This window comes from Mus caroli, chromosome 17 (assembly GCF_900094665.2).
Source record: "Mus caroli chromosome 17, CAROLI_EIJ_v1.1, whole genome shotgun sequence".
Lineage (NCBI taxonomy): Eukaryota > Metazoa > Chordata > Mammalia > Rodentia > Muridae > Mus > Mus caroli.
Genome location: NC_034586.1, coordinates 17225942 through 17241973, shown reverse-complemented (window position 1 = coordinate 17241973; position 16032 = coordinate 17225942). Strand labels below are relative to the sequence as shown.

The 16032-nt window shown below is 39.4% G+C and overlaps 1 protein-coding gene across 1 annotated transcript in view; it reads right to left on the bottom strand.

The window, feature by feature from the left end:
* Window positions 1–1022: 1022 nt before the first annotated feature.
* The window catches only part of LOC110312426 (zinc finger protein 93-like), a 23247-nt gene continuing 8237 nt past the window's right edge, over window positions 1023–16032 (bottom strand). The window contains 6 exon segments of the mRNA XM_029471046.1: window positions 1023–1498; window positions 1500–3343; window positions 4462–4560; window positions 5783–5909; window positions 8695–8772; window positions 11872–11941. Of these exon segments, the coding sequence (XP_029326906.1) occupies window positions 1280–1498; window positions 1500–3343; window positions 4462–4560; window positions 5783–5909; window positions 8695–8724 (2319 nt within the window). The 5' untranslated portion in view covers window positions 8725–8772; window positions 11872–11941 and the 3' untranslated portion in view covers window positions 1023–1279.

The following is a 16032-nucleotide window of genomic DNA, read 5'->3' as shown; positions in this document are numbered from 1 at the left end:
ATGGTGTTGTTCCCTGAAAGTACTTTCATGCCTCTTCCAGGTGTAGTCAACAGAAGTAGGTTTGCTTACAATCAATATTTATTACAAATAAAAGAGTAACTTCTGAAAGTCGAGGGTTTTCAAGACAGGATTCTGTTTAAGTAGCAAGAATTGCTCTCTCTCTCTCCTCTCCCCCTTTGTGAATGTGTGTGTTGTTTGAGACAGGGTCTTTCTGTATAGCTTTGGCTATACCAGGCTAGCTTCTATAGAGATCCACCCGCCTCTACCCTCCCCGACCCAAGTGCTTGGATTAAAGGCCTGTGCAACTGCTACCTGGCTAAGAACTGGGTATTTTTGGTTTTGTTTGTTTGTTTGTTTTTGGTTTTTCGAGACGGGGTTTCTCCGTATAGCCCTGGCTGTCCTGGAACTCACTTTGTAGACCAGGCTGGCCTCGAACTCAGAAATCCGCCTGCCTCTGCCTCCCAAGTGCTGGGATTAAAGGCGTGTGCCATCACGCCTGGCTAGGAATTGTTTTTAAATGATAAGAAATGAAGAAAACTACTGAAAGATCATCAAATGGGCTTTGATCTGTGCAGAATCTGTGTACAAAGGAGCCCTGACACATAGAGTGCTTGAAATTGGCATTAAGATTGTGCAGGCAATTAAGGTCCCTTGATGGTTATTGTCAGTCCCTACTAACTTTCCTGACTCCTGTCTTGGGCTCATCAGCTCTGAAGGAGCAGCAATTGATACCAATTATATATAACCATTTGCTAATGTAGTACACTGGCTTCTCTAATGCCTACAAACCTTTGTGTTGTATTATTTGTACATGAAATTTCTACTCTTACTATGCTCTGCAGTTCTACTAAATACTTCAACTTTCTTTAGTACTGAAAAATAATTTTCCTGTACATTCTTGGGGGATTTTCTAGCTGTGCATGAGCACACAGATTATCACTGTTAAGTTCTCACCATCTTGTGATTGACAGGTTTTCACTCCAGAACGAGTATTTGAAGGTGAAAAAACAAAACAAACAAACAACAAAAAAAAAAAACAAGGGTGCCTTTATTAAAGCACTTTCTTGGGTTTTTCTTCAGGAAGAATTTCCAGAAGTCTAGTAGGAACAGGCTTTGCCAAATTCAATGATATTTCTTTAGGGTCTCTAGAGAGGAATTTCTACTGTGCAGTGAGGCATGAATATAGCACAATGGCAAACATGTATGATTTCTCTCTAATATTATTTCAGGGAATAACTAAAGGTTTGGTAGCATTCTTTAGATTAACACATTGTCTTCATTATAAATTTTTTGAGGTTGAACAAGTATAATGTTTTAATGAAAAGCTTCCAATAGTATAACATTTCACTATAAACTTTAGATGTTTTCTAAGATTTAAATATTCTGTAAAGGCCTTCTCAGATTTCTCATGTTCATAATGTTTTTCTGGAGTGGAGCCTCCAGTGGTGCCTAAGGACAGCATTTTCGGAAAAGCATACACCACATTATTTACTATGGAAAGTTTTCTCCCCAGTATGAAGTCTGTGATGTCTTCTAAGGTTTGCCAGTGTGGTAAAGGATTTGTCACATTCACTACATTTGTAAGGTTTCTCCCCTGTATGAATTCTGTAATGGATGTTAAGGTGTGATAAGTGATAGAAGGCCTTGCCACATTTTTCACAAGCATGAGGTTTCTCTCCTGCATGAATTTTCTGATGTGTTCTAAGAGATGAACATTTCGTAAATGATTTCTCACATTCATCACATTTATAAGGTTTCTCTCCAGTATGGATTCTGTAATGTACTTTCAGATGTGATAGTTGATAGAAGGCCTTACCACATTCTTTACAAGCATGAGGTTTCTCTCCAGCATGAACTTTCTGATGTGTTCTGAGAGATGACTGTTTGGCAAAGGATTTGTCACATTCTTCACATTTGTAAAGCTTTGCAGCATGAGTGCTCTGGTGTCTCCTACAAGTTGAGCAGTGTGTGAAGGATTTGTCACATTCACTGCATTTGTAAGGTTTCTCTCCAGTATGGATTCTTTCATGGCTTTTAAGACAAGACAACTGGGAAAAGCCCTTACCACATTCTTTACATTGGTAAGGCTTCTCTCCAGTATGGGTTCTATAATGGACTTTAAGATATGACAACTTATAAAAGCACTTACCACATTCTTTACATTTGTAGGGTTTCTCTCCAGCATGAATTTTCTGATGTATCCTAAGGGTTGAACACTGAGTAAAGGATTTCTCACACTCTTTGCATTTGTATGGTTTTTCTCCAGTATGAGTTCTGGCATGTTTTCTAAGTTGCGACAACATATAAAAAGATTTACCACATTCCTTACATTTGAAAGGTTTCTCTCCAGTGTGAATTTTCTCATGTGCTCTAAGAGATGAGCACCGGGTAAAGTACTTGTCACATTCCTGACATTTATATAGTTTTCCAGCATGCATGTTCTGATGTTCTCTAAGAGATGAGGAGTAGGTAAAGGATTTGTCACATTCCTTACATTTGTATGGTTTCTCTCCAGTATGTGTTCTGGCATGTTTTCTAAGCTGGGACAGCATATAAAAGGACTTAATACATTCCTTACATTTGAAAGGTTTCTCTCCTGTATGAATTTTCTCATGTGCTCTAAGAGATGAGCACCGGGTAAAGGATTTGTCACATTTCCAACATTTGTACAATTTTCCCTTATGGATGTTCTGATGTTCTCTAAGAGAAGAGCAGAAGGTAAAAGATCTGCCACATTCCTTACATTTGAAAGGCTTTTCTCCAGGATGGATTCTGTAATGGGTTTTAAGATCTGACAACCACCTAAAAGCCTTGTCACATTCTGTGCATATCCATGGTTTCTCTCCAGTATAAGTTCTCTGTTGTGTACTAAGGCTTGAGCAGGTCCTGAATCCTGTTCTACATTTCCTACATTTCTGTGGGTTTTTTCCACTATGGATTCTTAGCTGTACAAGTTTTGGGAAAGAGCCAAAAGTTTTATCGCATTCTTTATATTCTTTCTCTCCTATGTAGATTCCATGACTCTGACTTACGTTTGAAAACAAACTTAAAGATTTGCTATAGTCTTTATATTTGCAAGGTTCTTCTTCAGTGTGCATACTTTTATGTCTACTGAGGTTTGTTGATTCAATATACGCATCCTTGTGGTTACCAAATCTGTATTTGTTGCAGATTTCTGGAGTATTATTTGTTTTGCAAAGTATCCATCCCGAGGATTCGGGAAGCATTTTGCCAATTTCATTGCATTCACTGTACTGCCATTGCATATCCACATGCTCATAGATGATACTCTTTGAGTCTTCATAGAAGACAATCTCAGATTCACTGCACATTCGATAGTTCTCTGGAAAATGAGCACAATTAGGGAAAGGAGGATTGAGGAATGGTTAAACAGATTTAATATCTAAGTTCTCTGAGATAAGTAAACACAATTCTTTAGAATAGAGCTCTCTGCAGAGCTTTTCCTATCATTCATTATTACTGTGTGGAAGTCACTGTATGAATGCTCAGAAGAACCTCTAGCCTGATCTCCATCACTGATAACAGTCTTTCCATTCTTTTCTAAACTGCATACCTTACAAAAAGTAGAACAAATAGTTGAAGAAACAAGAATGAACTTGGGAACAGAGCTCTCTGAAAAAAATTACCTTTGAAATATGTTACTCTGTCTAACTGTTTTTCCCAGAAATATTGTAGAAATGTTTAACACTAAGTTCAAAATATCTCCACTTAATAAGTATGCTACTATACAATCCCTGCTCAGAATAATCAAATTTCTTTTGTCTTTAAAAACTTTTGAATAAACATGGTAGAACTAGGTGTGGTGCAGAATGATGTTAATCCCAGCATTTATCAGATAGATGCAGACAGATCTCTGTGAATTCCAGGCCAGCCTTGTCTACATAGTGAATCGAATGACAGCCACCACTTCATAGAGAGAGTCTGTCTCAAAAGCATACATAAACACACACACACACACTGATAGAGATTTTTCTTAATGATCCATTAAAATTCATCAAAAATAATAGATGCAAAGAAAATATTTTTACTAAATATCTAAGGCTATAGCTGAAACAGGGTAGGGATGTCATGGGTAGTTATTATGTAGTTTTTCCTTCAAACTTTATACTGTCTGATATCTACAAATTCAGCCCTGTGTTCCCTGTCTTCCCTTAAGTAGAAATTCTCAAGAGGCAGACGACAGAGGGCAGAGGCAGAGGCCACAGGGCAGAGGGTTGAAGACAGAGGGCAGAGGGCAGAGGGCAGGTGGATATCTGTGCATTCAAGGTCAGCCTGGTCTACAGAGTAAGTTCCAGGATAGCCACAGCTATCATAGAGAAACTCTTTCTTGAATCACAAACAAAAAGCAAAAAGTTTCTAGTGAGACAGAATATGGTAAAACCGATTTCTGTTTTACCTTCCTTTTTCACTTGAGTCCCTCTTTCGTGCTTATTCACTCACCTCTACCTGGTTTAGCCACCATCTCCTCTCTCTTCACATTCCAGGGTATATAGATTTGCTCCAGATGGGGGACCAGGTCTGCCTTGCACACAATAATACCTGCGTATTAGAAATTGGCACAGACACACAAAGTAGCACATTATTTTGTTGGATTCTATAGGACATACCAGATATCTAAGAGATGACATAATAGAAAGCTCTAGATATGATTTGCTAGTCATTATTTCATGTAGGAGTTTTACAAGTATTTGTGGAAGTCTTAAAGAGATGGGTCAATGGACCAGTTTTTGTTCCCAGCCTCCTGGGGAAGCTCATACTCCTCTGTAACTCTAGATTCAGGGCATTTGTTGTTTTCTGCTGGCTAAGTCAGGCACTTTGAGAATGCAGGCTAACATCCATGCATAAATAAAATAAATAAAGCTGAAGAAATACTTAGGCAACATTTTCAGTTTGCAAACCAAATTCTGCCTTCAGCTAAAACTGAGTCAAATGCAATGATGGAACATTAGAATGTAGGTGGGTGGAAACATCTGCTACTGGGTCTCTGAATGTACTGTGGACCCAAAAGTGCTAGGTCTGGCATGCCTACCTAAGGGGCGGTGTGACACAGTTTCTGCCCCTGGAGAACCACGAGGGCATTGATCCCAGGATGCACTTGATGGTTGCTATTGCCCTGAAGCTGATCTGCTGTCTCTTTTATTTGTTTTACTTTAAATCTCTCTTTCTGGGGAATATATATCCCTCATTACTCAGAGCTAATGACTCCATAATAAATGATATAGATGTGGACTGGGAAATGGAGGTGGTCATAAGGCTGTGGGGGATGAGGAATAGGCTTTCCAGTTGATCTTTAGGGCCATGGGAAAGGATCTAGACAATATAACTATAGAGGCCATAAAAGCCTACAAAGCTCTTTGTAGAAATTATTCATTGTAGATGTAGTCAAACTTGGAATTATGAGGAGACATATGTACCCTCCAGTCCAATAACTGTTGCATTAATGATGAGAATTCTCGGGCCAAGAGAGTACACTTGAATTGACAGTTTGCATCCACTACTGACTACAGTCATTATTGAATCAGCACAGCTCCCATTCCCCACCTTTTTTCAGGACCCTCCTCATGCTGAGGCCAGATCTCAAAAGGAAGTCTTTATAACACCTCCATAAGGAAAAACATCAGATACCACGAAGAAGTATTCATTAACATAATTTACCTAGTTTTCTATAGTTTCTAAGACAGCTACTCAAAAAGTCTCCACACCTATAAAGTAGGTATAAATCAAGGATGAGTTAGGAATTGTGCAAGAATAATGTCCTTACCCACAGACACCAGGTTGCTATAATTCTCTAACATTACACCAATGTACAGAGCCCTCTGAGCAGAGTCCAGGCATTCCCACTCCTCCTGGGAGAAGTCCACAGCCACATCTCGGAATGTCAACAGACCCTGCAATGAAAATGTTTACCATGAGAAGAGTCTTTTCCTGGATACAGAGAGTATAAGGGAAACAGGGCCTTTTCTTTTTTCTTTTTTTCTTTCTTTTTTTTTTTTCCCCTGTAAATGAAGAAGCACAGTTATTCAGTAAAATGTTTTCTGGAATCATGATACTCAAAAACACATTTTCCAACTCTGGGAAAACAGGATGATATCATATTTTCAGAAACAATATTCTTTTAGGGCAAATAAGACATAAATTTAAGGTCTGGACAGAGAAATATAGTTCTATGAAGACAGTGTTAATTTCACATAGAATCATATTGTATGCATTTCAGACATAAAATTTGTGATGAGCAAAATTGTGGCTCTAAATATCAAAATAGTAGACCCAGTAAAATACTGACACTGGATCAATCTCTACAGTTGGGCCTTATAGGATTATACTCTAATAAACTCAGTTGGGATGTTAATGCTCTAGGATCCATACCCCAGCTCCACATTTTTTTATAGCAAAGAGGCAGAACTTGAGAAGCAGAATCTATGGATGAACATAATGTCAAAGAGTCTTAACTATCAGGCATGGTAGAACACACCTTAAATCCCAGCACTCAGGAGGTAGAGGTAGGCAGATCTCTGCATTCTAGGCTTCTACAGTGAATTCCAAATCAAAGCTGCAAAGTAAGACTCTGTCTCAAAATAAATATATAATGTAAATAAGTAAGTCTGTTAAAGAGTCTTGGTTTTCTCATAGTAAGAGGGAATAACAACAATCCAAATCACCAGTTCTCCAAACATTCATCATATATGAGATTGTTTTATGAGGCCAAATATAGTGGCCTTTAATCCCAGCACTCAGGAGGCAGAGGCAGGGAAATCTCTGGGTCTACAAAGCAAGTTCAGGACATCCAGGGCTGTTACACAGAGAAACTATGCCTTGAAAAACAAACAAACAGAAAAATCATTTTATGAGATTTTGGCAACTATAAAGTACATATAAAAATCAGCAAGATTCACATATGAGATAATATACTTATTTTTTTCAAAAACATACACATAATTCAAGAAACACAAATAGCAATTTCACAAATTTCAGAGATGTTTCATTCCTGAAGAGTTATCAAGGATGCAGGGTGGTGATGGTCCACGCCCTTAATTCCTGAACTTGGGAAGCAGAGGCAGGCAGATCTCTATGGGTCTAGGACAGCCTGGTTTAAAGAGTAAGTTCCAGGACAGACAAGGCTGTACAGAGGAACTCTGTCTTAAACAACAACAATAACAACAACCCAACAAAAAAAAAAAAAAGAAAAGAAAAAAAGAAAAAGACAAAGAAAAGAAAAAAAGGAAGGAAGGAAGGAATATTTGAAGGAGAGAAGCAAAGAAATTGCAGCCTGAATCTACTGACAAGAGTATCACTTTAGCCCAGTGGCTTTCAATCTTCCGAATACCGTGACACTTTAATACAGCTCCTCATGCTGTGGTGAGCCTCAACCATAAAAGTATTTTTGTTGTTCCTACATAACTGTACTTGTTTACTCTTTCAAATCGTAAACATTTCTGGAGACAGAAGTTTGCTGAGGGGTCATCACCCACAGATTGAAAACCACTGCTTAAAGTCAACACACAGAGAACTGAGTGTTCCACACTTTCTAGAGAGCTTCAAAACTCTATTAGAATAACAGACAGTGCGGTCTTGTCTATTTTTCTATAAATAGTTCAGTGGTGCTAGAGAGGAATTCCAGGTGTCTGAAGGTGCATAAAACCACCTGCATAAAACTGGTTTGAGGAAACCTGACAGATCCTTCAATCAGAGCATCTGTTGAGCATGAGGCCTTTCTCACTAATATATGTTGAAGCCCCCTCAATCAACCTAGGTGTAGCCATTTTGCTCCATAACTACCAGTCATTTTATATTGTTACTGACACAGAAAAATAGCTTGACTCAGAGCAGAGTCAAGCTGACCACATACCCTGTTATGGTCTGAGGCTTGTTAATATTAAGAAAATCCATAACCATACGTTCCACTTAGGACCAATCAGAATAACGGTCAGTTAGAACAGTTCTTGTTTAGCTAGTAGCGAAAATAGCTTGAGTCAGGGCCAATCCTGGCCAGAACTTCCTGTATCTGCACATGAGCTCATGGTGGTTTTTGCCTATATACACTGGCTCTGGGAAACATTTGTGGCTGCAGTTTAGCTTTAGACTCTATACTGTGTCCCTGATCAATCTTGGGGTGTGCTTTCAATGAACCAGCTTGTTTAATTGAGATAAATGTCTGAGTGGTTTGTGTAACAATTTCCAGACCTCAACAATATATATGGATATATATATATATATATATATATATATATATATATATACCCTCTGCAGCAACTGGGGATTAATATATTTCTTTGATCATCAGTCACAGTGGAAAATACTTTCAGAATACAGGTCTTTAATTAATTTACCCTTACAAGCTGAAGTCTGGGGAAGACAGTTAGAGGGAAGGCTGTGCTTCATTGGAGATGTACATTTACACAGTTAATTTTATCTATCAGAAGAAAAATAAAACAAACACTTTAAATAACATAAACACAGAGTTAAAGGCCTGCAGTGAACCTGGTGTTGGTGGTGGTAGTGTATGCCTTTAGTCCCAATACTTAGGAGGCAGAGGCAGGTAGATCTGTGAGTTTGAGGCCAGTCTGATCCACAGAACATCCAAGACAGCCAGGACTATACAGAGAAATCCTGTTTCAAAAAATCAGACATATAACTATAGAATAGTTATAGATTAGAAGTGGGTGTAACACTGACCTGGAATGTATTTACTGGAGAACCAGCCATTTCTCCCTATTGTCCTTTTCTGATTTTTCTCTTCTTGTACTTTTGTACCTAAAATTAATATTAAAAGCTGTTAGGAAGCCAGGAAGTGGTGGTGTATGCCTTTAATCCCAGCACTTGGGAGGCAGAGACAGGTGGATCTCTTGAGTTTGAGGCCAGCCTGGTCTACAGAGGTAGCTCCAGGACAGCCATGCCTATACACAGAGAAACCCTGTCTCTAAAACAAACAAACAAACAAACAAACAAACAAAAAGTTGTGATCTCATGGTAGTTGCAGAAGAGAAGACACAGCCCAGGGCAATGGAATAGCAGATCTAGAACATCTAAAGCAGCTGAGTCCATCTGTAATTTTACCAAAACACCAAAATCTTTTTTTCCACACATTTTTTATTAGATATTTTCTTCATTTACATTTCAAATGCTATCCCAAAAGTCCCCTATACCCTCCCCTGCCCTCCCCGCCCTGCTCCCTTACCCATTCACTCCCACTTCTTAGCCCTGGCATTCCCCTGTACTGGGGCATATAAAGTTTGCAATACCAAGGGGCCTCTCTTCCCAATGATGGCCGACTAGGCTATCTTCTGCTACATATGCAGCTAGAGTCATGAGCTCTGGGGGTACTGGTTAGTTCATATTGTTGTTCCACCTATAGGGTTGCAGACCCCTTTCAGCTCTTGGGTACTTTCTCTAGAACCTATACTGGGGACCCTGTGTTCCAGCCTATAGATGACTGTGAGCATCCACCTCTGTATTTGCCAGGCACTGGAAAAGCCTCACAGGAGACAGCTATATCGGGGTCCCTTCAGCAAAATCTTGCTGGCGTATGCAATAGTGTCTACGTTTGGTGGCTGATTATGGGATGTACCCCCAGATGGGGCAGTCTCTGGATGGTCCATCCTTTCATCTTAACTCCAAACTTTGTCTCTGCAACTCCTTCCATGGATATTTTATTCCGTACTCTAGGGAGGAATGAAGTATCCACGTGTTGGTCTTCCTTCTTGATTTTCTTGAAAACACCAAAATCTTAAGCTGAAGAATAGAACAGTCTCCTCAACCAATGGTGTTGAGGAAAATATCAGTCCACTCAGAAAATATAAAACTGGGCCTATTCTCTCCCTTGGTGCAATGACTCACAAATGTTTATGTATGACCTAGAAGAGTGACATACATAACACAAGTAACACAAAGGGGAAACATGTTCATATGTGAACATAGGGAACTAGTTTCTAAATGGAGCTACAGATCACTCTGACCATTCAGTGTGTACCCTCATAGTCCTAAACAGTGACAAAGATACAACACAGTAGGAAGAATATGGAGATATACTGTCAGTGGGAATTTGAACTCACTGCAGCCACAATGCAAGTAAGTATGCAGTTTCCTAAACAACTAAACAAGGAAAAAAATGTCATAAAATCCAACTATAGGGATGGAGAGATGGCTCAGCGGTTAAGAGCACTGACTGCTCTTCCGGACATCCTGAGTTCAATTCCCAGCAACCACATGGTGGCTCACAATCATCTGTAAAAAGAACTGATTCTATCTTCTGGTGTCTGAGGACAGCTACAGTGTACTTACATATAATAAATAAAATACATCTTTAAAAAAAATCCAACTATATACGCATGTGGTTTTGTTTAGAATTACTTCTAAATGAAACACATTCTTATAATGAGATGACTTCTGAAATCACTTCACAGTAGAAAATAGAAATACTGTAGAAGATGCCAGAATGAAATTTATAAAGGAATAAGCTATAAGAATACCAATGAAAGGCAAAGAGCTCAGAAAGATGGTAAGATATGGAAGACAGAAAAAAAAATAATCAAACTGTTTTGAGTTTGTCCTTTCTTCTCAGTGATTTCTTCAAATATAAATGAATATTGCCCAAAGAAAACATGCAAATAGAAATAGGCCTCAGCATTAAAAAACAAAACAAAACAACAGACAGGTAGTCAGAAAGAAACAAAGGGAAAAAGAAAAGGAAAGCTTCCAAATATCTGAAGCAATCGTGACAGAATGGTAGGGAAAAAAAACAGACAGTGATGCTGGGGAACTTTAGCATCCACCCAACATTTAGTGTCAGATAATAATATCAGACAGAGTATTGCTAAGAAAAGATGAGCATCAACAGCACAGAAAAAGATTATGCCTAGCAGCCTTCCAGAAAGCCATCCACAAAAAAGCAGAGGTCTCACAATCTTCTCAAACTTCAGGGAGCACGCTCTACTGTGGTCAAATCTTAGAATTAGAAGTCTCCAGAAGGTGGTAGTGCATGCCTTTAATCAGTCCCAGCCCTAAGAAGGCAAAGGCAGGCGGATTTGAGTTCAAGGCCAGCCTGGTCTACAGATCGAGTTCCTGGAATACAGATATCAACAGCAGAGGGAAAGCAGAAGAGCACAGGACATGAAAATCAACAGCTTGCATGTGCTTATGCAAACTTGTCAAGACAATGTTAGAAGGAGGTTTGTCTTCTATAGAGTTTCCAAGAAATTCCTATCAAAATCTTCCTGGCATTTTTGTAGGAATAGAGATAGTGATATTAAATTGGGGGAAACAAAGAATAGCTCAAACATCTTCAAAGGAAGATCAAATCCAGAGGAAATTTGAAAATCTGTTAAAACTGTAGCAATAAGCCCAGTGAGTGTACAGGAGGTATCATTAAGAGGACAATGAACATGAAGCTTAATACTTTAGAGACATACTAGGCAATTCTTATCAAAATTCTGCTTTCATTATTTTAGGAAATGGAGAAATTAACTCTAAAAGATGTAGAATCTGAAGGAACTACAGAAAACCCCGAAATTCAGAGAACAGAGAAACACAGAGAGGCATCAATTTTCCTAATTTTATAATATATTAAAATTATAGTAATGAAAACTATTTAATATTGGTCTCAAGACATGATCAATGATATGAATTCAAGATGGATACCATCTACCTCATGCACAGTCAAATAAAATTACATTTGCTTCTTACTATTAATTCTTAGAAAGTCTTTCATCACCTACAATAGGATAATCTCAAGAAAGCTATTCTCAGTGGAAGTCTCCAGAATCATTCCTAGTGAAACAGAATGTGGCAAAAATGAGTTTCACGTCCTTTTTTTAAGCCTCTCACCAATCCCTGCCTCAATTTCCCCCAACATACCTGGATCCTTTGCTACAGTCTTCTCTCTCTTCACCATCCAGCACTCCCTGTTCCACTTCATCAGTGAGTCCTGGATATGAGAAAGAGATTTATTAATAAGTACCAGGATCCAGAATTTCTTTCTTTTCTTTCTTTTATTTATTTATTTATTTAGGATTTTCGAGACAGGGTTTCTCTGTGCAGTCCTGGCTGTCCTATAACTCACTCTGTAGACCAGGCTGGCCTCGAACTCAGAAATCTGCCTGCCTCTGCCTCCCAAGTGCTGGGATTAAAGGCCTGCGCCACCACCGCCTGGCTAAGTACCAGGATTTCTAACACAGTACTATGCTCAATTAGATAAAGAGAAAACTAAATAGAGAATTTTACAAATGATTCCCCATTTGTCATGTGGTGTTAGAATACTGAAAAGATTCAGGGAGCTTTTCCAGTTTGTACAACTTGAATCCCACCTCTTATCACAGCTCAGCCAAAACTAAAGGGCAGGGAAGATTGTTTCGTAGCTGTTGCTTGTTTAGAGGACCAAGGACCAGCACGCTCACTGTGGCTCACAACCATCTGTAATTCCAATCCCAAGGTATCTGACCCCTTCTTTGGGCCTCTGTAGCACAAGGCATGAAAGTGGTGTAGACATACATGTAAGCAAAAACACACAAGCAAATAAAAAATTTTTAAAAATTAAAAACCCCTCAAGAGCAGAAACAAAACTTCATGATTGGGATGACAATATTCTAAACTATTGAGTCTGAATTTACCATGGGACAGAAATGAAAGAAACCCAACACTTCCCCAAATGAGAAACATGGGGAATAAAGAACACTTCATAACAATGTCCTTTCCTGCTTTGAGAATCTTTCCCTGTAATGAGCTGTGGTGTGAAGTTCAGCCACACTGAGCTCACACACGTGCGGCCCCTTCGTTTGAGAAGGAACTTGAGGATGAGAAAATAATAGATCAAGAAAACTTTTCTCACACACAGTAACCAAAGGCTGTGCTTCTATTGTGTAATCTAGAATAAGCACTCTGAGACACCACTGCCAGTGAAAGAATAGATGTCACAGACGACCGAAGGTGGGAGAGCTCTGAAAGGCCCTGGTCTCCAGGCCAGTTCCTATATGCATTTTATAGTCTATAAGCACAAGGTGGGGCCAGAAGGAAAGTAAGCAGGACTTCCCTGAAACATCAAGGCAGTTAGCTTGGAGGCTTTTCAAATGCAGGTTACAGCTGACAGATGTAAGCTTTGCGGGTAAGATTGGTAAGGGCAAGACTTTTGTTTCAGCCACCTCTCCAAGGTCATTCTGTTCCAAGTAGCAAAATGAAGTTGCAGAGCACTACAGCAGTGCTTTAAGTAAATCATTCAATAAATCAGTAATTCAGTATCAAATAAATGGTCTTTTCTACCTTATCCCACTTTAATTCTAACATGAAGTCTCTATGCAAGAAGCCCTGTGAACAGAGTGTAGGCATTCCCTCTTTTCCTGGGACAAGTCCACAGCCACATCACTGAAGATCAACAAATCCTGAAATAAAAAGCAACACTTTGGCCACCTGCCCTTGAGTAAAGTACAGGTTATGAACCAAGGGCACATTGAATTAGAGACTGTTTTCTGATGTAAGTAAGCAGCCACAGTTCCTCAAAGGTCCTTTCTACTATGGTGCTTTGTCACTGAACATACTGTAGGGTCTGATATCCTCACACTCAGCATGCATAAGGTGACTTTCTGGACTCTAAGATGTACCATTAAGACCCTTACCTGGAATACAAGATTTTGAGTACTGTATTTACATCATAGAATGTGTGCATCTCAGATGCCCAGTTAGTGATAAAATTCTACATAGCAAATATTAATGATTACAACTATAACTGTGGATGGAGTTTGTGAAAATATATTTGTGATTCTTCTGTCGATCCTTATGTGATTAATATCTAACAAGTTTTTTAGGTTGACAATCCACCAGCTCTAAATGCTACTCTCTTGAAAAGCTTGGATAATTTAAAGTGTTTTGTTGTTTCCGAACTAACAAAGAGAATTGTGAGATTTTTAAGAGAATATGTTGAAAACCTTACAAGAAAAAAAAAAGTCAGGAATTGTCCAGTTTTTAGGAGCTCATGAGAGCAGAGTCCTAATGAGTAGCCCAGAAACCGATCACACCCTACTCCGCTCCAGCCCCGCAGTGCCTCTGACCTGGGAGGTTCCAGGGCCGCCGGGCTGCGGTTTCCGCCGCCGCGCTGCTGACTCCACCAGGATGCCCCGCGCGGCACCTGCGGCTCTCGGGAGTTTTCACGTCTCCGCAAGACCCTGGGCGGTGTCCTTGGCCCAAATTCTGCACTACGTGTCCCCGGAAATTTCTGAGGGAAAGGCGAGTTTTGCTGAGGTCCTCTCCGGCTTTTGGGAATACGTTGCCTACTCTGGTCCCACCCACTATTAAGTGTCCTCTCACCATACCCAATCCCGCCCACCTACTTCCTGTTCCGTTTACTTTTCCAAGGGTCCCAGCTATGGCTTGTTCTGAAAACTGCACGTATCCAACGCCTACTGGGCGGCAGACACCCTAAGAAATGTCAATTGCCATGGGAAAGGGTGAAAAGGGGGCAGTGTTCTCTAAGGACAGCAAGTTAGAAGCAGACTACAAAACAGTTCTAGAGACTGTTCAATGGCGTGAAAGCACAAAGAAAGGGATCAAATATCTGAACGAAACTTAAAAATGACAGAACAAAATGGCTGGAGATCAAGAAATCACAAGCAAAGGGTGGAGGGAAAAAATGACTAAATAGATGAATCCAATAAGGCGAGGTGTTAAGGAAAACGTATTATGAAATAACGGGGGAAAAAGGAAATTCACTGGGCAGTAGTGTTGCAAGCCTGTAAAATCTCAGCACTCAGAAGGCAGAGACAGGCCCTGAGTTCAAGGCCAATTTGGCCTACAGAGTGAGTTCCAGCACAGCCAGGGCTACATAACGAGATCCAGTCTTGAGAAAAAAAAAAAAAAGTAGAAGCTCTCAGTAAACATAGGCTATATTTCTTGGTAATCTGTTCCTGGCATTTTTGACTTCCTTAATTCTCCTGGTAAAAGTTGTGCATGTCCCTTTGTGTGTGTCTATGTGTGTATGTGTTGTTGTTGTTTCTTCAGAGCAACATGTCTTCAGTGTTTGTGTCACAGGTCAAGTGGAGTATCAACATCCTGAATCTTTGATGCTTTGATCTTGGGATTCTTTCTTTGTTTAAAGGCTTTCTGACAACACATTGGCAGACATCAATTTCTTTACAGACATTGAAAGGAATTCGTCCCTCCCACCCTTTACTTGATATCAGGCACATACTGCTTTGGGTAAAAACACTGTTCTTCAGGGGAAAACCTTGTCATTCCCATTACTGATTGGGACAACAAAACCCTTCTGCTCTATAAGCAGAACATAAACAAATACTTCCGTGGCCAAGCGCCTCTCGTAGAAACTACAAGGTTAAGAAGTTCTTCAGCCACTTCAGTGTCTAAATTTTATGAACACAGCATCAATACACAGAAAATAGGACTCTAATTACAATGCTGCCTACTTGTGTTGGACTGATCAAATCTAAAACAATTTGTGTTAAAAAGCATCAAGTAAAATATTTGGGGGTGATATCCCCCAGGGAAAAAGATTCCCAAGGAAACCATCCCACTGAGTTACCAATTTCACAAAATAAGCCAAGAAATTATCCTTTGCTTCTCACATGCTGAAATAAGGTAAGAGTGTTTCAAATTTGAGGCAAGATTTTTTTTCATCTAGCTTTGATGTTATACTAAAAATACTGTTTTACTTATTAAAAATAAATATGTACAGTTTTTAAACTTTAAAAACTATAGCCCATGTATTTTAGTCAAAATATAGATCAACAAAGTGAAGAAATATCATTGAAGAAAAACAACAAAAACCCTAGATTACATTACACATCTTTCTGTTTTGTTTTGGTTTCTTTGAGGCAGGGTTTCTCTGTATAGCCCTGGCTATCCTGAAACTCACTCTGTAGACCAGGCTGGCCTCGAAATTCGCCTGCCTCTGCCTCCCAAGTGCTTGGATTAAAGGCGTGCGCCACCACGACTGGCTACACACCATTCTTGACCAAGACTGAAAACTTGGCAATTTCCTGAGTGAAAACTATCAAACACCTTCTAATTTCTAAA